The following is a 24,749-nucleotide window of genomic DNA, read 5'->3' as shown; positions in this document are numbered from 1 at the left end:
AAGCGTTCTCCCAGGGGAGGCACTGAGCGGGCCTCTGGCACAAGGTGGAATCTGGGCTGAGTCCTGAAGGAAGCTGGAGAAATGACGAGGGACCTAGGTGACACAGTGCAGACAGTGACTGGTTTGGAGGCAGGAAGAGCTGAGTGCAAATTTTGCCTCAGACATTTACTAGCTTTGTGACCCTGGGCAATTCACTGCTGGTAGAGGCTGAAGGAGGCGGGGGAGGAATCCTCCTTGCTCCCCACTGCCACTTCCAGGCTTTCCTCCTTCCTCCATCACTCAGTGGCCTCTCTTCCTTCGATGGTTGTGCTGCCCAATCAAAGTCCTGGTAGCTGTTGTCCACAGACCTGACCGGTCACTCTTCTACCTTCTTCTTTGAGTTCTGTACCTGGCTCACAGCTTTTCTCTCCTTCCCAACTCCTGCTCTTATACTAAGGAACTTCAACATAAATAATAACTCTCCCTCTACCCTAACCCTAACCACTCAGCTCCTCAGTCTGCTTGCCTCCATCCCGCCTCAGCCACCACAAAGATGGTCACACCCTCCATCACCCACGGAGGTACCACCTCCAGGTTCAAGAATTCTGAAATCTCCATAATCTATTGGCTTTCCACTTCTTCCTCAGCCCTCCATTACATAACCCTGCTCTTCATCCTCACTGTGACCTCCAGACCGTTCTCTCCCAGACCGTCTCCCCTGCACTCACCTCTCTCTCCTCTTCTCCCCATCTTCACCCCTTAGTGAACACCAGTTCCACTCTACACTGTCCTCTCTTGAATCCCTCACCCCTTCATTATATTCCCAACTACACCCAGCCACGCCTCAGCCTTGGATCACTCCCACCGTACATTGTTTTCATTCCTATACACAGACATGTGCTGAACAAAGATGGAGAAAATCACACAACCATTCTGACTGGGTCCACTAAAAATTTATGTCTTACAATCTCACCTGGGTCCTCGCTGCCGCTAGGCAATCTTTTTACCCACCTCTGATTAGCTTATCTTGTCACACTCCACCAAGGCTCTTCCAAACCTCCTCAAACCTCCCACAGCTCCCCTTCCCCTCTCCTCTCTCAGCTGAGATCCCTGCCTCATATTTTACAGAAAAAAATGAGGCTATTCAGTATGAGCTCCCCCTTCTCCCCTCTTCCTCAACTCCCGTCACTCAGACATCTTCTGCCCCCTCTCCTCCTTCTCCCTGTCTCCCATGATGTGGTGTCCTTACTCCTGACCAAGGCCAACCCCTCTACTTGTTCAAGTGGTCTTATTCCATCCCATCACCTTCCCTCTGTCATCCCCACTAATTTATTCTTTTTTTAATATTTTATTTTCCTCCAATTACATGTAAAGATGATTTGAACATGTCTTTTTTTGTTGTTTTAAGTTCTAAATTCTGTCCCTCCCTCCTTCCCTTCCCCCTCCCTGACATGGCAAGCAATTTCATATAGGTTATAGACATATAAAACATTTCCATATTAGTAATTTTGTGTAAAAAGACTAAAAAAAAGAAAATAGGAAGGAAAGAAGGAAGGGAGGGAGGGAGGGAGGGAGGAAGGAAGGAAGGAAGGAAGGAAGGAAGGAAGGAAGGGAAGGAAGAAGGAGGGAGGGAGGGAGGGAAGGAAGAATGCTTCAGTCTGTATTCAGACAACATCAGTTCTTTCTCTGCAGATAGATGGATAGCATTTTTCATCATGAATCCTTTGGGATTGTCTGGGATCACTGTATTGCTGAGAAGAGCTGAGCTGATCATGGTATAATGCTGCTGTTACTGTGTACAATGTTCTCCTGCTCTTGCTCGTTTCACTTTGAATCAGTTCATGTGAGGCTTCTCAGGTTTTCCTGGAATCATCCTGCTTATAGCACAACAATATTCCATTACAATCATATCCACAGCTAGTTTGGCCATTCCTCAATGGATGGCCATCCCCTTGATTTCTAATTTTTAGCCACCACAAAAAGAGCTGCTATATTTTTTTTGTACAAATAGGTCCTTTTCCTTTTTGTTTATTATCTCTTTGGGATTCAGACCTAGTAGTGGCATTGCTGGATCAAAGGGTATGCAGAGCTTTATAGCCCTTTGGGTACAGTGCCAAATTGCACAACTCCACCAACAGTGCATTAGTGTCCCAGTTTTCTCACATCCCCTCCAACATTTATTATTTTCCCTTTTTGTCATATTAGTCAATCATTAGGTATGAGGTTGTACCTCAGAGTTGTTTTAATTTGTATTTCTCTAATAGTGATTTAGAATATTTTTTCATATGTCTATAACTATAGATCACTTCTTTTTCTGAAAATTGCCTTTTATCCATTTATCAATTGGGGAATGACTTGTTTTCTTATAAAATTGACTCAGTTTTCTACACATTTGAGAAATTAGGCCTTTATCAGAGATACTTGCTGTAAAAATTTTCCCCCAGTTTTCTGCTTTCCTTTTAACTTTGGTTGCACTGGTTTCATTTTTGCAAAAAACTTTTTAATTTTGTATAATCAAAATTATCCATTTTACATTTTGTAAGCTCTCTATATCTTGTTTGGTCCTAAATTCTTCCCTTCTCCATAGATCTAGCAGGTAAACTATTCCATGCTCTCCTGGTTTGCTTATGGTATCACTATTTATGTCTAAATCATGTATCCATTTTGACCTTATATATGGTGTGATTTGTTGGTCTATACCAACTAGTTCATTGTTAATCTCTCCCTGTCTCCTGGCTCCTTCCCTACTGCCTATAAACATGCCCATGTCTCCCCCATCCTGAAAAATCCCTCCCTTGTTCCTTCTATCCTGGCTAGCCATTGTCCTATGTCTCAGGTGCCCTTTGTGGCTAAACTCCTTGAGGTGTCTACACTTGGCTCCTCCACTGTCTCTCCTCTCCCCGTGCTTAACTCCTTCCAGTCTGGCTTCTGACCTCATCACTCCATTGAAACTTTACTCCAAAGCTAACAGAGATCTCTTAATCCAGTGGGTTTTTTTCCTCAGTCCTCGTTCTCCCATACCTGTCTGCCACCTGTGACTCTACTGATCACCCTCTCCTCCTGGATATTCTCTTCTCTGTAGGTTTTTGGGATTCCCCACTCTCTCCTGGTTCTCCTCTTCTCTCTCCTTTCTGGATGCTCCTCCAGGTCATAGCCTCTAATTGTAGGTGTCCCTCAGGGTCCGTCCTGGGCCCTCTTCTCTTCTTCCTCTGTACCACTTCACTTGGAGATTTCATCATCTCCCATGGATTTAACCACCATCTCTATACTGATTCTCAACTCTACCTTTTCTTCCCCAATCTCTTTGCTGACCTCCAATCTTACATCTCAGCTGCCCTTCAGATATCTTGAACTGGATGTCCAGTAAACATCTTAAACTCAATATGTCTAAAACACAACTCCTTCTGTTTGCCCCTCCCCCCCTTTCCTATCACTGTAGAGAGCACCCCCATCCTCCCAATCCCTCAGACTCACAAGCTAGGAGTCATCCTAGACTCCTCTCTAATATGGCGCTAAGACTCGTCGATTTCACCATTGCAACATCTCTCATATACGCCCCCTTCTCTCCTCTGACCCTACCCCCACCCTGGTGCAGACCCTCCTCCCCTTACACCTGGACTATTCCAATAGCTTCTGGGGGTCAAGTCTCACCCTACTTGTCCATCCTCCATTCAGCCACCAAAGGGCAGGCCCAACCATGTCACTGCCCTACTCAATATATCTCAGTGGCTTCCTCCTGCCTACAGGATCAAACCCTCTGTTTGGCATTCAAAGCCCTTCATAACCTGGCCCCCTTCTCCCTGTCCCATCTTCTTACACCTCCCTCCCCAACAGGGACGCTGGCCTCCTGACTGTGCCACAAATGAGGCCCTCCATCTCCCTGCTCCTGGCATTCTCTCTGCCCATCCCCCATGCCTGGAAGGCTCTGCCTCCTCTGCTCTGACTACTGATCTCCCTGGCTTCCTTTAAGTCCGAACCAAATTCCCACCTTCCACAGGAGGCCTTCCCCACCAACTCCTCTTAATCCCAGTGCTTTTTTTTAAAATTATTTCCTATTTATTCTGTACCTAGCTTGCTGTGTATGTATTTGTTTGCATGTTGTCTCCCCCACTAGACTGCAAGCTACTTGAAGACAGGGTCTGTCTTTTGCCTTTTTCTATCCCCAGCATTTAGCACAGTGCCTGGTACATAACAGGTGCTCAATGTTCGTTGAATGAATAAATGAAAATAAAACTGAATTTTAAAAAACAGGAGAGGGCTTAGGAGGGAAAGATATGAGCTCAATTTCGGCTATTTTGAGTTTGAAATGTCTAACAGGCAATGGTTATGGGAGACTGGAGCTCAGGGGAGACTAAGGCTTAAATTATGAAGACCCAACCTGACTTTGTTCTGCCCTGAGGCCAAACAGAACAAACCTAAAATATCTTCCACAAGAGTACACCAGATACTTGAAAATGGCTCTCATGTCCCTCCTGAATCCTCTCTTCTCCAGGCTAAATAAATATCCTTCGTTGCTTCAGACAGCTTCCCATGGCACGGACCCATGGCCTGTCCCCATCCCAGCCGCCATCCTCTGGGTGGCCTCCAGCTCATCCATGACCTTTCAGGAGCCCAAACTGAACTCAAGGGGCAAGTACCCCCTCACCGCAGCCCCAAGTCACCGCACTTTGGGCTCTGCCCCTCATCCTGTGACTGTTCACTAAAACATTGGGGTCTTTTTCAGACAAAGGGCTGTCTTAGCTTGGTTCTCCCCCACCTCATACTTGTGACATTGACTCTTCTGTACTAGCGTTAAGACGTTTATCCCCATTAACGTTTCATCTTTTTGTTTTTAAATTAAATCCAACATGCCGGCCTGTCAAGACCTTTTTGGAGCCTGACGCCTTGTGGGTGGGCTCTTCTTCCCAGTTTAAGGGCGATCACCTGAAAGCGTGATGCACCTCCTCTCTCTGCCTCAATCCCAGTCACGGATAAAAACGTTCAGCTGCACAGGGCCAGGCTCCAATCTCTGCGGCACTCTACTGAAGGCCTCTGGGTCACCAAGCTGATGTGCAGCTGTTACTGGCTCCGGAGTCCAGTCATTCAGGAAGCTTCAGATCCACTGAACTGCCGCATCTCTCCATCCCCGGCCCCCCAAGAGAGCAGGAGTTACATAATGGGTGCTGTGCTCAAGTCCAGCTGGATTATCCACAGCAGAACTCTGCACACACTACAACTGCCCCGATCACTTTATTGTAAAACGTATAAACCACTTCTAGGTCACTGGCTGTACACGGCCAGCACGCAGCAGGCCAGAGCTGGCAGACCCCCGCCCTCCCTGGATAACCCCGTCCAAGGAAGGAAAGGCTCGTGGGTCATACTCCCTTTTGCATGAAGCCGTGCTCCTTGGGGGCGAAGCCCCCTTCCTCTTCTACCTATTCACGACCTCCTTGAGAATCTGTTGTGAAGTTCTGCCAGGACTGTAGCCAGGCTTCCAGCAAACATTCCCAGGGAACCTCCAGTGGCTCGCTCAGGCCTCCCGATCAAACAGGAAATCCTCAAATCCCCCCACTCTAGCTCCCACCCACCTCTTCACGTCTGGTGCTCACAGCCCGGGGCCGGCTCCTCCTCCCCCTCCAGTCTCCTCACATCTGACCCCCCCACACACACTAAGTGGCATTGGCCTCCTAAGTCTTCCCCATACGAGACAGAGGAGACATCCCGTTTCTGGCTCTAGGCATTTTCTCTGTATCCCAGGCCTGGGATCCCCCCCCCCATTCTGACTACTGACCTCCCTGGCTCCCCACCCTCCACAGGCCATCTCTCCTGAGCCCCATTCCCTCTGAGGATCATCTCCAGTTTATCTTGTCTATAGCCTGTGCAGAATTGTTTGTACGTCATCTTCCCCACTAGATGGTGAGTTCTTTGGGGCAGGGACTCTCTTCTGTTTCTGTCCCCTCAGCACTTAGCACAGTACCTGGCACACAATAGGTGCTTAATCCATGCTTGTGGGCTTGGCATTCTCTGTTCCCTTCAAAGGACCACACCCAACATTCCATCTCCATGCACTCTCTAGGAACCTCAGCTTTCTTGCATGTGGTACTTCCCGAGGCCCAGAATTCAAAGGGCCTCAGGGGTCACCCCACTAATCCTCTCCTTTTATAGCACGAGTGAGGAAGCTGAGGCTCTGGAAGTTAATTGACTTGTTGAAGGCTGAAGAGCATCAAAAGTGAGATCAAGAGGCTCATCCTGACGCCCAAGCCAGTGGTCATTCACTACAAACACTTAAAGAGAGCAGGGGTGGTCCAGAACTTCAGGCAAACCATTTCAAGGATTTGAAGGAAGCCACTCCATTCTTGGGACAAAGCAGAGCTCCCCTTGGGCAGGAGTGGATGGAGGGAGGGAGGGAGGAAGGGATGGTTTTGGAAAAGAATGTAATATAAAAACAAAATTTATCAATAAACCATTAAAATAAGCCGCTTAGCCCAGCACCGATTGGTTAGGCTGTGGAAACTGTAAATGCCCAGGGCGAAGGTCTGAGCTCCCGGCTGGTCTGACCATTTCTCGACAGCCAGTGAGGAAGTGCAGGCAGGACCTCAGAATGCAGGTCACACTTCAAAGCCTCAGTCCCAAGTGAAGAGGTCTAGGGGTTTTGGGGTGCTGGGACCCCAAGATCGCGGTACTGGGCCCTGCTGAATGAATTCAACTCAAATCTTCTTCAGCCAGAGGAAAAGTTTATTAGTGATAAATCACATTGACCAGGTGAGGCCTGTAAAGACGAGCAGGCATGAGAAGTTCTCAGCCTTTTGAGCGTGAGATTCTCAGATAGGTGACGCCCGTAAAGACGAGATTCTCAGCATCTGAATGAGGGCCAAGGTGGATCTTAAATACCAAAGCAACTTTGGGTGGCCAGAGAAGGGGGTTGGGAAGAGGGTCTAGGTAAGAATTCTAATTGAGGAGGTCTGAGAGATTGAATAGACAATGGAAATAGATAATGGAGGGAACAGGAAGGCAGAAGTTTGAAAGGCATCTGCACAAAATCAAGGTGGGGCTAGGACTTTCAAAAGGAGATAAAGGAAGGCCTTTCTGGGGACTATAGACAAGAGGGAGCCTAAGGCTTTCAAAGGGATATGAGGGGAGTCGATTAGGAAATTTGAAGGTTTAAGGGTTTTTCTGGGTCCTGTAGACAAACAGGAGCCAAATTCTATTCAGGGCAAGGGTTGAAGGTGCATCTGAATAACATCTAAAGGTAAGCTAGGGCTTTCAAGGGAGATGAGGGTCAGATTCCCTTTGGGGCAAAGGGCGAAGATCTTGGCTTGGGCCCCGCCCCTATCACCAAGGGCTTGCTAGGCATGAGGGCTAGGCATCTCTTGGTCCTGACTCCAGCAGAAAACAGTCAGTGCAGTGTGTGTGCCTGGGGAGGGGGGAAGGGTGAAAGGCTGGCATGAAGGTCGGGAGACTTGATTGTCTGCTGGGGCACCCTATGGAATAGAGGCCAGAGGAGTCCCAATCCCACTTTTCTAACTCAGAGAAAACGAACCTTTTGCACCAAGAACCAGTGGGATCAAAAATAGAGTTGTGTCTGCCCGGGGTCCAAACTTTGCAAGAAATGGGGTGGTTTCTAACTTGTTAGTATGGTGGCACCAGTCGACACTTTGCCTGCCACACAGTAAGCCCTTTAAAAATGCTAAGTCACTGAATGGTGTTTGAGGGGCTGGGAACAGGAAAATCAGGGCTAGGGAGGGGGGAGAAAAGAGGCAAAACAAATATCGTAGGTACAGTCCTCTCTATCTTGCTCGTGCCCCAACCCAGCACTGGTTAACAAAGGATGGCAAATGGCGAATGTTGCCACTAAAGAGAAGAAAACCTCTTACATACTCCAAGTATTAGATTTCTTGATTCGAGGAAATCATTTTACTAGCCCTCTTAGCCAAAGAGTAGACCCAGAGTGATTGGAGACAGCATCGGGAGGTGGGGATGACACAACAAGACCCTTAAATAGCCTACTGGGCAGCAGCGTTTTCAACCCGCTCCAAAAGCAACCGAAATCCGGCTGGTGCTGCTCGGGAGAATAAAACCAAGACTTGGCTGGAGAGAAGGTTTTTATTGACTCAATACTTGAGCTTTTCAGCATACAAAGTCTTTATTCCAGTACAATATTTACACTTCTTACAGAATGTACATTTCAAAATAACAAGAGCGTGTGTGGTTCTGCATTTATAATGAAAACAAATAACTGGTAAGTTTGACACACCAACCTATAGACTAATGAAAGTCCATGGAGTGAGGAGTGGGCCAGGAAACCCCAAAGAAATGCCAGTGAGCCGCTCGGGCTGAGCCTCCCATTCTGGGCAGAGAGCTTTAGAAAGCTCCTCACAAGGTGACCATCTTTCCCTGCTTACAATCACATGGCTTTATTACTAAGTTCTTCTATTTCCTTTGGGGAAAAACAGGATCAGATGGAACATAATATGAAAGATGCTAAAAGGATAAATGCAACACAAAGAATATTCTCCATTTTTTGCAATTAAAAAACCAACTACTCATTATATACCTGCAAACAGCAAATTTATGTAAACAGAAAAGATGTCTAGGAAAAATAATATCGATTGTAGAACTGATGCACTGAAATTCAATTTAAAATACTTGAATAGGTTAATTCTGATGCTGTGAAAATGTTAATGTTTTCACATTTCCCAAGGCTGCCCTCCTTGTCCGCCAGGAGGGTTAGTGAGAGGGTGTTATTCAGCCGCCAATCACCACAAGGTGAAGCTATTTCAAGCGGTGATTTCACCGCTGAGAGGAGGGGCCTGGGCCCCTGCCTCCACGTTCTCATGGCAAAGGGGCACTGCGAGCCTTGGGTGCTTAGGCCATTTTTCAAGTTGATATCCATATTCAAAAAAGGAATGGTCATGAAATTTCAAAAATATCACTAACAGTGTAGCCATCTGGGAACACTGCTACTATTCAAAACAGGGATTAAATTCTGTCATAAATGAAAACATAAATAGTTGTAATCTTTTTGGTTTATTATAATCATGTCTTTTTACAAAGAAATGTAAAAAATGTTGCTACATGTGTAAGGTTACCTTTTAAAATACTGCTTAAGACATTATAGATCATTAAACTGTTTAGGCCATGAAACAAAAAGAAAATTTCAAAATTCATTCATGAGAAGATGAAAGCACATATTTCAACACATATGTACAACTTTCAGAAAGCACAGAAGATACTAAATCTAAAGGGAAGACCGATGTCAACTAGTCAAACACTGTAATGCAGTGGAAGCTTAGAAATACCTGAATTTTGAAGCACTGTACCAAAAGTAATTTAAAAAAAAGAAGCATTCATGAGCATATACCTATTGTTGCAATGAAGGCATTATAACTATTTAACCAGCAGATAACCTAAAAAATTAGAGCTTTCGAAATAAATTTCACCTTCTGTATTCTGTTCTCAGATCGAATGCTGTTTGCTTACACATTCTGACTTTTAAAATGCGAACAAGCCAGACAATCTGCATTATGAGGGAGTTAAAAAAAAGCAGCCACAACAGCGGGAGCCTGACAGTCCCCAACCCCCCTCGGTCCTGAGGCCGAGCAGGCGCCTCCTCTTCAGACCCCGCCAACAACTCACGCGACCGTTTCAAAGTCACAACTTAGTAAACTCAGGTGTGTTACACATGATAAAAAGCCATTACAGCATAGGGTTTGTAGTATAGCAAACCACAACAAAACGTGGCATTGGCTGGAAATGAGTCACAGGCCTGAAATGAATCTCCAATGACGTGAGCCTATGGGGTGCCGGGAAGCAGAATCCAGAATTCATTTCCGCCCATTCGCTCTACCGGGGCTACAAAACCTCCCTTCTGAGGTTTCCTCCCAGCCAGCCCAAGAGATCAAGCAGCAGAAATGTGTCATCTGGTGGCGTCCTCCCTGAAAAGACTGAGCTTTGACGTTGGGGCTTTCAATGGATTCTAAGTGACCAAGCAGCCCCGTGCAGTGGAGCAAGAGGAGAGAGGGGCCCGTAGCACCAGAAGCCACGGCTTAGCACCGAGTGGCCAGAGCAGCAGAGGCCTAGGAGCCCTTAGGCGTGGGGGGGAGGGGGCCACCAGAGCCGACTTCAAAACAGTTTTTTAAGAGAGCTCTGGTTGTGCACCCTTGCATTGATTTATGCAAATTATTACTTTTTCTTCTTTCAAAGCTGTAGTCGTTTACTTTGTAATCAAGGTACACTAGATATTTTACTGGAAACAGGCTAAAATTTTTAAGGAAGTAATTACAGTCTAAAGGCATATAAAAATGTGCTTTCAGGACTTAAGTGTACATTTTCTCTCAGCCATATGGCAGGAAAGCAATAGGACTTAAATCCTAATTTTAAAATGACAAAACAATAAATCTCTAACACTCCTCAAAGATACCAGTGACTGCTGACCACTAGGCAAGCCTGGCTAATTGATAGAATTTAACAAATGAGATCACTGACGTTTTTCTCTAGCATGGTTTTTCTTCATAAAACTACCTGATTTGATATTAAATCCCTTGATAACGTAATTAACTGTGACCTATTTAAAAATCCAATGTTGGAAATTACAATCTACTCAAATAACACATCATTTCTCCACTTACGCAACAACGAAATCAAATTTCCAAATCTCTACTTGGAGACCAAGTGTCCACATTCCAATTTTATTCCTTAGTGACATGATTCATAAGTAAGGGACGATTACACACATGGGGCGGCTACATATAGAGGAAGCCTCGAGATCGTAGGCGACTATGCCGGGACGTTAGACATGAGAAAGAAGCCTTGGGCTAGAAAGGTCAAGAGCTACAGCTCTGCTGCTCCGGAATGAAAAGATCTGGGATCAGTAGTTTGTGAACTGAGAACATGCATCTACTTCCTAAGGCCCGGGCGGGGCAGGCCCCCCGGGCGGGTCAGAGCTGAGGAAAGGACGGAAAGTTGGTTCCGCATGAGGTCAGAGCTGAGGAGGAGGAGCCCAGGTAAGCCCGTGCCTCTCCAGACACAGACAACAACACAAATTTGCCACTCCGTCTGGAGCAGGGGCTAACAACAAACCTCCAAAGTCTTCCATTTTCTAGTCAGCTACTTCGAAAGTAACATCTTGATTACAGCTTAATTTTGAAAATATTCAAGTAATTTTTGGAGGAATTCTATTGCATTGATCAATCTGGCCCGGAGCTGACAGACTCCCAAGGACCAGGCTCCACCACAGGAAAGTTCTCCACCAGGAACCCTGGAGAACCCCGGAGCTGAGCCTGGGATTGGGCCATGGGATCAGGGACGTTCTTCCTCACTCTGAAAATCACCTACTGCATGGGGGATGAGAAGGCGTTCCTTCGCCGGGCCACAGAGCCAGCCTTGGCCCTGAGCTCTGGCTGTGCAGACGTGGTTAAAGGAATGTGCTAAGCATAACATGTGGAAAGAGGTGGCCATGGCCCCTAAAAAAGTCCCCCCGACGACCCATCCTAAGAGGCTTCCCCGAGCTCTGACCTTGTTTCAGCACAGCAAGCCCCTAAAGCAGGCCCCTCACACCCACTTCCAGACAGGCTCTAAAGCAGTATCCCCTCCCGGAAGGCAGAGGTGCAGAGACAATCATTCACAAAACTGTTTCCACATGGAGTTGGTGACGAATGTACCTTTTCCCATCACTCATTTACTATCTAGAAAATCTGAATGTGCAGCATGGAAGCAGGAGGAAAATGTGCATTTTCAGCTGTGTGAATAAGAGGGCACCAGATTTAATGCGTTTCCCTTCTTTAAAGAAATCAGAATTTCTGTGAATCTTGCTGGAAACGGTTTAGTTTTTCTGGATTATTGGAGGCCATTTGGGAAAAATCACGGAAAATATCTTGGTAAGTTTCATCACCTGCGTAAAAAGAAAATGAGGAAACTTGTCAGACAAATGGGGCAAATGTGCAAATGTACATGAAATCTGATGTCTCTTAATTAGAACTTTGTACTGGGAAATTCATGATTTTACCGAGCAAAAGTCATGAGTCAAGAGACAAGAAATAAGTTCAAAGTAAGTGACAGGAAAGCAAACAGTGAAAAAAGCCAGTACCTGGAAAAGGGGCCTCAGACGCAGCCAGAGAAAAAAGGGTAGAGTTAGAGAAGGCAATGAACCGAGGACCAACGCATTTAGGGACACGGCAGAAGCAGTCATTCTGAGGACTGGCTGAACACAAAGCACTTCTGTGAAACTCAGAAAGAGGCTCAAAGGCCCAAGCCCACGAAAGCCTATTTAGGAAATGACAAAAAACCAAACCAGCCCTCTGACGACAGAAAGCATCCGTTGTGGGACGCCCACTACCTGTGGGACCTTGGACAAGTCCCTCTGCCTCCTCAGGCCTCAGTTGCCCCATCTGTGAAAGGAGGGGGCTGAGCTAGGTGGCCCCTGAGGTCTCTGGTGGTGAGTAAAGTGGCGACACATGGCTGGGGACCAAGGCCAGCCCTTTGGGGTTCCCTGCCTGCATCTCCCCTCAGGGCTTGTCATGAGCCAGAGCAGCTGGACTGGGGGCATGGAAGCAGGCTCTTCTCTTCCCAGGAACAGCTGAATAAAGGGGTACTCTGACAACGTGGCCAAGTAATGGAGCAGCACTGGCATCCCTTGAGATACGCACACAGAGGCCTCCCCGGACAGAGGAGTGCCAGCCCTTGGTCCAGAGCTGCATTATTACGCGAGTGGGGGGGCAGGGGACATGTGCAGGAGCTTGGAATACTGTTCCTGTTCTCAGGGCCTCCCCAGTGCCCTGGGCCTCGTGGCAAAGCCATGGGAGCGACAGTAGGCTCCCTGTGGGCAGGGGTGCGGAACAAGGAACGAGGCTGAGCTTCTCCCAAACCAGAGGGATCATTCAAAATGGGGGGGGGGAGGATCGCAGCATGTCCTACTTATCTGACCCTCGGATGTCTGATCTGAGAGGAAGGAGAATCCTTTAACAGTCTCCTTTCATGCACATTCTACATGAAAATAAATTTCTCTGGAAGTTACGGAAGCCAGTCTACTGACTTCTGAGTTAGCGCCAGGGATTCTTCCTGAGCTGAAACCCGAGTAATTGGATATTGTGTCTGAATGAATGCAAAGGAGCTGAGAGAGCTGGCAGTGGCCACTGTTGCGTCAGGTAAGGAGAGGACCAAGCCGGCAGGAGCCATACTCCACTGGTTTAACAGAGGAAGCAGTGGGACATCCCGCCTCCCTGCCCAGACCCCCACCTCCAACAGGGAGTGACCAAGCCCTTACAAGGAGAAGGAGGAGGAGGTGACCAAAGAGGAATGATTCTAGAAAAGAGAGGTTTAACCAAGTTTCCCTTATCTTAATGGCTGCAGTAAAATACTCATTGTAAACAGTGCAAAAAGCATTCTTCCCCATTGTTTAAACCAGAGTCTGGTACTGGACCTTTCAAAAAGTGTGTTTAAAGTGCAGGTCAGTTTAATACAAAAATACTCGAGCACAGGAGCACAGGCTTTACTCTTCAACACAAAGGCAACAGAAGAGGCACATGGAAGACATTTGGGAAGGAGGCCCACCAGAGCCCAGAAAGGGCCCAGGACACACTGGCAGGGAAGAGGAGCTGCCTTCAGCTCCTGGCCACGCCGGCCAGCACCCCCAACCGGCCCCTCTGGAAGGACCACTGCCCATGGCGAGGTCCCACATGGCCAATGCCCGGACACAACCGCAGCAGGAGGGACACACATGCTCACCCACGCACATACACTAACAAGAAATGGACACCTGAACCCTACTTTTCCTCATCCACCTGCTCTCCAACAGTGAGGGCCTTAAATGGAGTGTCTGGAAGAAATGGAATGATGAGATCCATGCAACGTGCATAGTAACAGACAGGCTTTGGAACAAACCAGTATCTGGTCACTTAAAACTGCCTCAACACCCAAAAGGCAGGCTGGCTGCCTCCTCCTGACTTCTGAGAGAACATCAAGCAGTACCACTCCTGCTGGGAGGCCTCCCGAGACCCATTTCAATGCTTATACAACAGCGCTTACCTTAATGAAAGATTCCCAGGCCAGGGCACCCCTGAAATCTCTCTCTCCCATCAAGTGGGAGCTCCCTCGTTTGGGTTTCTGAAAAGTACTGAGGCCCACCCAACACTTGATGCTCAGCCCCCTGCTTCTACTTATGGGGTGCTGAATGCACACGGCCACTTCCCCTCGGAGCCTGACCACTGCTATACAGCTTTTGGGGAAGCTTCTCCTTCAAGGCTAACTGGAGCTGTGCTTGCCCTCGACACAATGCCTGAAGGGACTCCAGCTAGTGGGGCAGTCATTCCGTGTGACGGGGCTGAGCACAAGATCCCCTTTGGACACATCCCCGACTGCTTAGGCAAACTGGGCGTGGTGTGGGGTGTTACTGTGTCTGAGAGACCGATCCAAACAGGTTTTAGCAATGGTGAGGCCTCACTCTCTCAGTCAGGGCTCCCCAGAATTATGGGAAGGGATCAGAGGGATTCACTTGGCAAAACTGTAATTTATGTCTCCCTTCCCCTTCTAAGTGAGCAGGAAGCCCTGGCCCTACAAACCTGAAGGAAGGTCCTACCAGGCCAAGTTAGAGAGCCAACTTCCCCTTCCAGCCCAGAGTTACAAATGAAGGTTACCTGATGAGCCACCACTGAAGACCTTTCCTCTGCAGCCTTGCAGAGGCCAAAGAGCAGGCTGTCACTTTGTCAGAGAGACAAGGGGGCTGCCTGGGCTCAAGCGTGTGGGCTCCCTCAACACCCAGAGAAAATACTGAGCTTTCCATGAGAGAAAGGGGACCCAAAGACCGGCAACATCTCCTTTTTACTCTGGCAATATTGCTCTCACTCTAGTAAGCTATTCTTAAAATTGTCCAAATGTAAAATGTGGAGGAAGATGCTTCTTTAGAAAGCGTTTTAGATTTCCAGTTAAACAAACTAATAAAATCACCTTTTCTCTACTTTGAACCCAGAAAGGTCCAAGGAAGGCATTGAGAGGGTCGACAGTGGTACCAGCAGTACAGCCCCAGGGCTGTGGGGGGACACCAGGAAGGCAGCCCCCTGCAAATCCTAGCATCCTGCTCCCCAGCCCCCAAATTCACACCAAAGACAGGGGAAGAGAACTTCGTCAGCAAATACAACAGGAGAAGGGCCAGCTGACCAAATGGTGGCAGTCTAGAATTTCAGGGGAATTCTGAAAACCTGAAAGTTGCCTATTTTATAAATGTCAGGTTTGATATATACATATACATATATATGTGTGTACACACACACACACACACACACACACACACACACACACACACACACACACATATACAGTCTCTCTCTCTCTTTTCTATTTTAAAGTGCTTAAACACAGAGGCCTCAAAAGCGGCCTACTAAGTATATGATAATTTAAATGTCTGATATAAAAATCTCACAATTCAAGTTTAGACTGATGGGTGACCTTCAGAACCACAGCTGAAAACCCAACTGGCACCTAATTCATAGCCCAGCATCTTCAGAGTCTGAGCCGTAGGACAAAAGCCAGCCAGACCCGCCCATCTTCTGGAGGCCTCAGCCTCCACTTCGACCCTTAACAAGTTAATACAACCCTCGGAGAAAACAGCGGCTTTCTGTTTGGCTTCTCAATTTAAACGTCCACTAGGACAGCATGCTATTTAATGCCCAAGTAAGTGCCCTCTGTCAGGGAAGGGCCAGCAAATAAGGGAGGCCTCCTGCGTGCAAGACTAAAAAGCCCATCAGGGCAAGCTAGGTCGTGTTCGTGTGTCCCACATTAGTGGCTCAAGCTCGCCTCTCAGGCATGAGAACCTGAAAATCTAACCAAAGTGGACATGGAGGTGAAGTGTTCAATGGATCACTAAGACTAAAATAACGTAATGGCAGGAGAGGCCTCTGCTAACAACTCTCGTCTTGGAGAACACCAAGTGTGGACGACTGACCAGGCTGGAGGGGCCTCCAGCTCCGCATGCTGACTCATCGTGGGACCCAGGACTACTCCTTCTGAGAACGGAGGAGGTTGGCAAGTCAAGATTTTGCTCAACTAAACAAGTTTGGAAACAATATTTTAAACACATTTCATCACTTACTGTGCTTTCTGGACATGCCAAATCCCGAAACACAGCTAAGCCTTCCCCCATACATCCTTCTGTCCATAAACTAGCTACTGAGTCCCGTTATGGCCTACTGACTTGAGAGTTTTATTTCAAAGCCTCCCAAATTAGCTATTTTTGTTTGATGACATACAAACATTTCTTAATTTAGTCAACTTTTTTCTTTTGTATTTCCCAAATTGACTTTTCCCCACATACCAAAAAGACTAGGATTTCTTTGGCCAATGAAGGACTTGGTTACCTGAATCGTGGAATCACTTTGTTTTCCCCACCTGACAAGAGGCTCCTCCAGGGGTATGCTCGTTAGAAAATGCCTGCTCTGTTGCCCCATGGGTGTGCCAAGCAGCCCTGGCCATCCTTGACCCCTCACTGGAATATTTAAGGATGGAAGAAAGACAAACAGCAGAGAAGGGAAGTCCACAGTGGGCAGGAGGGAGCTGCCTTCTGGACTGTCAGGTAAGAAGGTATCTAAAGGCCTGGCAAGGAGCCCCTGGAGAAGCCACTGAATACTGTACATGTATCAGCCAAGAAATTCACAACTTAACAAGTCAAGTTAAAAAACACTATTGTACCAAGGTAACATATTTTTCCTAAGAATTATGGATCTTCTAACTGTAAACTGATAAATTCCTGAATGCATTTCTTATATTGCATCTCTGTGTGATTATTAGGAGAATATTGACCTGGCTGTCCGTAAAGTCCTTCAGACTCCCGCATCTCTTCATTCATTCTGGCCAAACGCAACCTTGGGTTAAAAGAAAAAAGAAGAGTTACTGAGATAAACCAGAGCAGCTATAAGCTCAGGTTACCTATGTATGAAACATAGCACCCAACAGCGCAGGCGGACCTTGCTTAGGGCCCTGGGGACAGTGCCTCGAGCTGGGCTTCCACGGCCCCACACCCACAATCCACCTCTTCAGGTGAGGCTGGGTCTGCCAAGAAAGGCAGCAGCCATACACAGGAATGCCTGACCTCCTTGGGCTTCACTGGACTGATGCCAGACTTTGTGGGGACCCCCAGTGGCTCACTCCATCTGCCAGCCTCAGCCTCCCTGCAGCTGGGATTAAAGGCAAGCCAAATCACGTGTGGCCCGCAATCTGCTCTGGAGATTTCAAAAGTCTTATCAATAAAATCCTGATTTTGCCATATCTGTTCTCATAAGCTGTGCATAAAGAACACAAGCTTCCTGATCCCTGGTGTTGTAAGCACTTGGACAGCTTCCGAGCTCATCCAGCCCGAGGCCAGGCTGAAAGGAAGCGCTCCTGGGGCCCAGCACACTTCCCTCTCTGTGGCTAGGCTACTCGTGAAGTGACCACGGCTGCTGAGGCTGCCCTGACTTCCACTAAAGAAAAGTCAGTGTGGCCAGGAGCTGGACCAAAGATGGTTGGTCCTCTCAGAAAAATGTGCAACTGAAAAGAAAGCATTCTTCCAACCTCTAAGCATGTCTGTGCAGAAACCCCACACAAAGAGCCAACCTCCAAGACACGGCTGCTGCGTTCTCGGGGGAGCCCCAAAGAGCAAATCTGAAGGCATATGGACGCCTCAGTGGGGACATCGCCTCAAAGGTTCGCCACCGTGGCTACAGGCCACCATTCATCTCCCCCAGCCTTCCTCCCACAAAGCCTTCACAAATAAGGCAGCCCCAGCAGACGCTTTTCTTTGGATCTGTTATTGCTGAGAAAACGCCAGAGGCACACGCAACCTGTTCGACCCTTATCCCTGGTTCTCAGCATGTGAACACATGCCCCCCATCTCTTGTCTGTCACGATGGACAGGTAAGGAGGCTTGGCTGAGTCCTGTGCTCAGGAGGGAAGAGAAAGACAAGTAGGGGCAAACTGCAGAGCGTTCAGTGACTGCAACCTGCCCCGAAACAGAGACCCCACCTCGCACCAGCATTCCTTGAGGTGGCCAAAGTGTTGAGAATCATACTATACAGCCCTGCTGGCACACACACTGGGGAATACCCCCCCAATACCATAAAAGCTGTCAAAGAGATGTAGGACCAGATGGAGGGGAGGCAGACATAGAGCCAGAGTACTGACGTAATGCCAGGAGATCTGGAGTGAGGGTCAGGGCATGATGGGGGGGCCCTGGCACAAACGTTATGTCTCTGGGCATCTCTCTCTTTCCCCCTCCGTCCCTGGGTGTCTCTCTCTTTCCTCGCTCTGTCCCTGGGTGTCCTTCCCTCTTTCCCCTTCTCCCTCTGTCTCTGGGCATCTCTCTCTCTTTCCCCCTGTCTCTGGGTGTCTCTCTCTTTCCCCCTCTGTCCCTGGGTGTCCCTCCCTCTTTCCGCCTCTCCCTTTGTCTCTGGGCCCTCTCTCTGTCTTCACTCCCCCTCCCTGTGTCTCTTCAGTGCTTCCAAGAGATACTGCCACACCACTGGTCCAACTCTTCAGAGCTCCCATACTGCCCCGCCATATTGCTGGCAAGCTCGTGCCTCAGTCATGCCATTCCATTCCCTTGCCAGACCCTGAGAAGGGGTGTCTTCTTTTCTCACTCTCTGAGATGTGAATATGTGACAAGGAGATCCCAGACATCTTCCTCACATTCTGACTGCGTGGCGCGCAGAAGAGAGATCTCATCAGGGGCTCCCCAACCCACTTCTAATGCATCCGCCCCAGGCGAGGCAGCCTCCATCTCTCCTGGTCATTCTTAGCGTGACAAAGCCGACTTACAGGGTCACGATATCTGCATTCGCGGCTTCTACGGCAATGCTCAATGGGTCATTCCCTTCCTCGTCCGTGGCGTGCTGGTTGGCACCTCGCTTCAGGAACAAACACACTTGCCTGTGTAAAAAAAGTGAGCCCCGCAAGCCCAGACTGGTCTTAGGAAGGCAAGTGACTCCATTTACACAAAGAGTATCTTTTCAACAGGGAGCATGGCATTAAGGGAGTGCCCAGGTACAAGGGGTACATGAGGGGGATGTAGAGTTATACAAATGACAATCTTTAATCTTCCAATCTAGCTTAAAATCCAGCAAAATGGGGATTTCAACCCACCTTTTCTAAATGGCAAAGGTGGGCAGGGGGCATTCCTAGAGACCAAGGCCAAAGGGCCCTATTATGTCCGATGGAGAGGACTAAAATGCCACATGTTGAAGGGAACCCAGCCTTGGGGCTTCTCTCATGGCACCCTCCACTCCAGGAGCGGCCAAAAAGAACACGGGGCCCACGGTGAGCCAGGAGCGGGGGCAGGAGGGAAGAGGGAGAAACACCAGGGGCCCACGGGCGGGACAACTTCCGAACAAGGGCCCCACAAGATGGAAAGGGCCCAGAGGGGTTGGCTGGCTCTTCACCAAGGGAAGGGGTGACCATGCTGAAGGGCTGAGAAACAAGCTGCCATTTCCTTTGGGGCTTCTGGTCAGTGCACAGAGCCTCATGCCCCAAGAGCATAAGGGAGATGAGCTGGCCATGAGCCTCGACTCAGGTTATGAGCCTTGACTGTCAACCTAACGGGCCTCCTCTTGAGTCACAAGCCAGGCGTTACTGTAGAGACTGGAGCTAAAAAATGCCACTGCTACTTCGATGCAGAAGGAAGGAAACCCTTCCTTTTGAGTGAAGGTCTTTGGGAAGGCATGGCGGATGACAACAGGGCCTGGTGAATAATACCGCTGCCATTTCCCCTCTCCACGCCTCTCCACTGACCATCCCCCAGTCCTGGAGCACCCTGCCTCCTCACCTCTGCCTTTGAGATGCCCTGGCGACCTTCAAGACTCAGTCCAAACCCCACCTTCTACAGCCTTCCCCACCATGTCATCTTCCTTCTACTTCACTAGAACATATGGCAGGGGCAGAGATTCCCAGCACAGTGCCTGGCACACAGTATGAGCTCAAAAACTGCTCCCTGACTCAACGAGCCGGGATATCTACAGTGGGAATAGAGAGACCCCAGAGCTTTTTCAGTAACTGGCTCAGTGACTGAGATGAGAGATGATGCAGGGAAGAGAGTCAAAAACGGCCCCAAGGCTTTTTTCAAACACGGGAGACTGAGGTGAGCTGACTTTGTTTTTCTCCCCCTTTCAAATTCCATCTTATTGAAATAACACGGCAAAAGTGCTGCCCGTAACTCACGGCTCTTACCCAGTGTGCCCCAACACGGTGGCGTGGTGCAGTGGGCCTCGCCCTTTGGTGTCCCGTTGATTCACGTTTGCACCATTCTGCAGGAGGAACTCGCAGGTGACCAGGGAGCCCTAGGACATGATGAAGGAGAAAGTGGGAACGCAGCAAGGACCCAACATTTCCCAGACTAGCCCTGACAACACCTCCGCTCCGGCCTGAAGACAAACAACAAAGAACGCCCCTCCTGCCCCAGGCTCCCCCTCCCCTGAGAGCCAGTCACCTGCCCCAAAGGCCAAGTCTCTTCACTCTCAGTGGCTCCGTCAGATGGCACACTTTGAGTCTTGGCAATTCCAACTCATTAGGTACAATGACAACAGAAAAGCTTAATTAGCCAGGAATGTAACCTAGAAGACCCATTTTTTTTTTTAGGCAATTGGGGTTAAGTGACTTGCTCAGGGTCATACACCGAGCAAGTGTCAAGTGTGTGGTCTGAGGTCCTCCTGACTTCAGGGCCGGTGCTTTATCCGCTGTGCCACCCGGCTGCCCCCTCAGAAGACCCATTTTCAATCATGATTTAATGAGCCACTTCCTTGCCATTGCCAGAGGCGCGCAGGGTACAGCAAGTCAGAGCACCCAACTCAGAGTCAGAAGATCTGAGTTCAAATCTCGCCCTCAGACACTTCTTGGCTGTGTGACCCTGGGCTGGCTTCAGCTTCCTGTAATATGAGGGAGTTGGCCTCCAAGGTCTCTTCCAGTTCTGAATCTTACTGACAAAAGTCACACTGAAACTGTCCCCAAGCTGGACGCTCCAGCCCGTCTCTCTGCAGCCATCCCCACCAAAGGGCACGTGCATGGCTTCCCTACCCCTAAGACGGCCTGGATGAGTGGCGTGGCTTTGTTCTCTTCAGGATTTGCCCAGTTGACATCTGCTCCATGGGCCAATGCCTCGGCCATGGCAGGAAGCCTTTTTTCATAGGAAGCCCGGTACAGCTGGAGTCCTGGATGGAGATGCTGAAATTCAAGAAATACTGAAGAATCTCGTCTTTCTCCCTCTGAAAAGGAAACATATCCATGAGCCATGTTCCATGGTGCAAAAATGCTAACAGGGTGGCCTGGCAGTCAGCTCTTCTTGGACTAGAGCACACCAGTCAATGCTCGCCTTGTGCTGGCAAGGGAGGAGGCTGAAAAGGCCTCCAGGAGGCCAACTCCAAGGCACACAGACTTGGGGGAAGGGCAGCTCAGCCTGCTGGGCGTTTCGTCCTTAGACTGCAGGTCAAACTCCCCAAGGGGCCTCTGGGTTTCCTCCCAGATGGAAATGATGGGTGATGGCATGGTCACCACCCAGTGGATGGTCAGATACTCCACACTGAAGCTCAGAAAGGACCCAACTTCTGCTGAGACAACACTTGGTGAAGGTGGGAGGTCATGAGTATTGGTGCCAAGTACAAGTCAGGGGAAAAAAAGCCAGTTGGGAAGACTAACATATCCTGGAAGGGAAGAGCATCGAAAGGACTTCCAACGTGGCAAAGAGATAGAAGAACCAGGGGAAAGCTGGCCATTCTCTGGCTGCTGGTGGGACCTTCTCACCGATTCTTGGGCCTGAAGGCAGAAGAAGTAAGGGAGGGCTTTCCTACGGAACAGAGCCTCAGTGAGGCTTCCCTGATCTGCTCTTGGCTTTACTTGGTGACTCTCTCAAGAACTGAGCAGAGTTTTCAGAAATACCTTTGGGCAAAAGCCAAATTAAATACAATTTAATTGGAGGAAAAAAACCCACCTGGCTCATATAAGCTATTAGCTGAAACCACTGAGGACAGGCCTTCTCTGACATCATCAGCGCACTGCTGGATTCCACTGTCATTGCTTTTGACTGTTGAAAACAGAAGGTGAACAAGGAATGAGCCCCTACCATGGAGGAAATATGCTTCACAGACAGCATGCTGAAGCTTGCTCACCTCCAATTCATCCAGAATTCGGCCACCACCAATGAATGTGAAAACAATGAAATACATTCACCAAACAATTATAATTTTTAAGTACTTAGCTCATCCAGATAGATGGATCGCCAAAGTCTAAAATCATCCTTTATTTACATCAAGACATTTTAAAGGGTATGATCCTCTCAAAATGTCAGGATAAGCAAAGTGCTGAAATTCTGATACGGTTCTGACATGGTTCAGAGTGATGCTCTAAGACAAATGGGTTCACAGGTAAAGAAATGGTCCCACCACACAATGAACACTACTATAGACTTGGAAGGCTCCGCTAGAGAGAGGAGTACTTACTACTACGTAGTTTTGAAGAGGTATCAAAGTAGGAGAAGAGTGAATCTAGCTCATCAGGACAGAACAGAGATTCCCGCCTGGCCTCGTCGCTATTTACAGCCACCGCTGGGTACATGCAAGTTATCAAAGCACAAAGCAGGCAATAAGGAGGGAAAAGGGCAGGAAAGAATGTTACTGGGGGAGATTTCGAAAGAGCAAAAAGGAAGTTAGGTAATTAAGAAGTTGTTGGCTTGGGTTAGGTCTGGGGGAAAACGATGAACCAGATAGCATTTTTGTCAGTCTATCTAAACATGACAGTCGGATTGTTGGAATGTGCCCACCATCTCGTTGTGAATGATAGCTGCACCCCAAAGGACATTCTTTTAAGGATGACAACTAGCAAAGAAATCTACCATTTCCTGTGCAGGCTGAAAAAGAAGGACCTTGGGCTGCCTGCCTTAGGCTAACAATTCATTAATTTAATTCATTACAATAACTGACCACAATGTTTGAGACAACGCTTACTTACAAAATGGATCAGCACCTAGACTTCTGACTGATGTCCCAATTTGGTCCTCTAGTGCTGGCTTGGAGGTACTGAGCCCCTTCTCCTCCCGACCTTGGCTCGGGGCTCTCTTCCCTTCCTCTGGAGGTGAAGAAGAGGCAGAATCCTTATCCACAAACTTTCTCTCCACATACTTTGCTTTGATGTATGCTTCCTTCTCCTGCCTGATACATAAAAGTAGAGGATACGTCAGTCAATTACCTAATAACTGTTGGTCCAAACTAAAAAGAGACCATTAAACACTTCTGGTCATTCTCTGAGCATAGCTATATTCTTTTGCACAGAGAGCTTAGGATGCTACCTTTCCCCCCCAACTCGTGCTTTACGCCATGGCTGACTCAAATTGCCCTGAAGGCTTTAAGCCCAAGCTCCCATACCACTGACTGGGGCATCCAAGGCAAGGCATTTAACCCCTTGGTGCCCCAGGCAGCTCTCTTGGCTAGAAGGTAGGTTCCATAGACCAAGGATATCATGAGGCCAGGCCAGAATAAAAGACAGATGGATCTAGTCAGGCCACTTCGCTGCTCAAAACCCTCCAGTGATTTCCTGTTGCCCCTGAAGTCTTGTGAAACTTCCCTGCTCTATCTATGGTCTGGCCATGCCCATAGAACTCCCATTTTTTTCTTAGGCACCTAGAATACCTGCTCATCTCCTTTTCAACGTCAAGGACTCAAACACTAGGCACTTAGGAAGCACTCCATTAAGTACCATGAGCCAGACTTCAGTATGGTTAATAGAGAGCACAGGAAAGTAGAACATGCAATCCCCGGCCGCAAGGAACTTGAGGAAGAATTTATTTTTTCATTCTGGCAAATACCATCCTCCCATCCAGCTGTGGTCTTTGGTTCACCTAGAACACACACATGGCCTCTCTCTGATGTACTTCAGTAGATGCTGCTGCATGGGACTGACATCTACGCTTCTGTCTGTTCTCAGGGTCAATGTAATCGAAGTATCTTAGAATTTTCTACCTTCCCAAGTATCTGGAACTGTGGTTTGCAGGAGAAAAACACTTAAAAGCAGTTAAGTATGTGATGAATGATGCAACAAGTCACATTTTTGCTTCTCAAAATTCATAAAAAGGGGGCAGCTAGGTGGTGCAGTGGATAGAGCACTGGCCCTGAAGTCAGGAGGACTTGAGTTCAAATCCGGCCTCAGATTAAACACTTGACACTTATTAGCTGTGTGGCCTTGGGCAAATCACTTAACTCGAATTGCCTTTAAAAAAAAATTCATAAAAAGGATGGCATGCTCAGAAGAGAACGCAAATGCCAACCCACGTTAAAAAAAATCCCAATTTTAAACAGGTGTTCTTTTGTGCTCTTAACACAAAGCCCTGGTTGAGGGGACATCTGTCTGGTATTTTAGAGGAGGAAAGCACATCTAGTTGAAAAATATCTACGGCCACCAGAGAAACGTCATCACAGAGAAAAGTGAAATGCAGATGCAAAGTGGAAACAAACAGTCAAAGTTCTGAAATGACTAACACAATGAGATCCAGGCAGACATGCACATGAGTCTCCTTCAATTAAAATACTGTTGATGGTCTGAGAACTTCTTGTATTTTATCTACAGTCAAGATGAGAAGACCTGGAGAAGTTGCAATCTCCATTAGCAAAGACAGTCCCCATTTCTGATAATGATGACAGAGCCTGAAGTGACCAACTATTTACACAACATTAAAAAAACTGGAGAAATAATATAATGAAATTGTATTGTGAAAATGAATGAGCTGCAAAAACTGGAGAAAAACACCAGGCTAGGTGAGCAGTGAGTGGAAGGATCTCACCAACACAGAAAAG

At 48.0% G+C, this 24,749-nt stretch overlaps 1 protein-coding gene across 1 annotated transcript in view; it reads right to left on the bottom strand.

The window, feature by feature from the left end:
• Nucleotides 1–8,047: 8,047 nt before the first annotated feature.
• Nucleotides 8,048–24,749, bottom strand: part of ACAP2 (ArfGAP with coiled-coil, ankyrin repeat and PH domains 2) — a 127,111-nt gene continuing 110,409 nt past the window's right edge. The window contains exons 17-23 of the mRNA XM_078147493.1: nucleotides 22,912–23,111; nucleotides 21,896–21,988; nucleotides 20,986–21,173; nucleotides 20,143–20,252; nucleotides 18,739–18,849; nucleotides 16,747–16,808; nucleotides 8,048–11,848 (exon numbers count right to left, since the gene is read on the bottom strand). Of these exons, the coding sequence (XP_078003619.1) occupies nucleotides 11,748–11,848; nucleotides 16,747–16,808; nucleotides 18,739–18,849; nucleotides 20,143–20,252; nucleotides 20,986–21,173; nucleotides 21,896–21,988; nucleotides 22,912–23,111 (865 nt within the window). The 3' untranslated portion in view covers nucleotides 8,048–11,747. The remainder of the gene's footprint in view (nucleotides 11,849–16,746; nucleotides 16,809–18,738; nucleotides 18,850–20,142; nucleotides 20,253–20,985; nucleotides 21,174–21,895; nucleotides 21,989–22,911; nucleotides 23,112–24,749) is intronic.

This window comes from Phascolarctos cinereus, unplaced genomic scaffold (genome assembly GCF_003287225.1).
Source record: "Phascolarctos cinereus isolate Bilbo 61053 unplaced genomic scaffold, phaCin_HiC Scaffold_7;HRSCAF=346, whole genome shotgun sequence".
Taxonomy (NCBI): domain Eukaryota; kingdom Metazoa; phylum Chordata; class Mammalia; order Diprotodontia; family Phascolarctidae; genus Phascolarctos; species Phascolarctos cinereus.
Note: the sequence above shows the minus strand (reverse complement) of the source record. Positions and strands in the feature narration are given on the sequence as shown.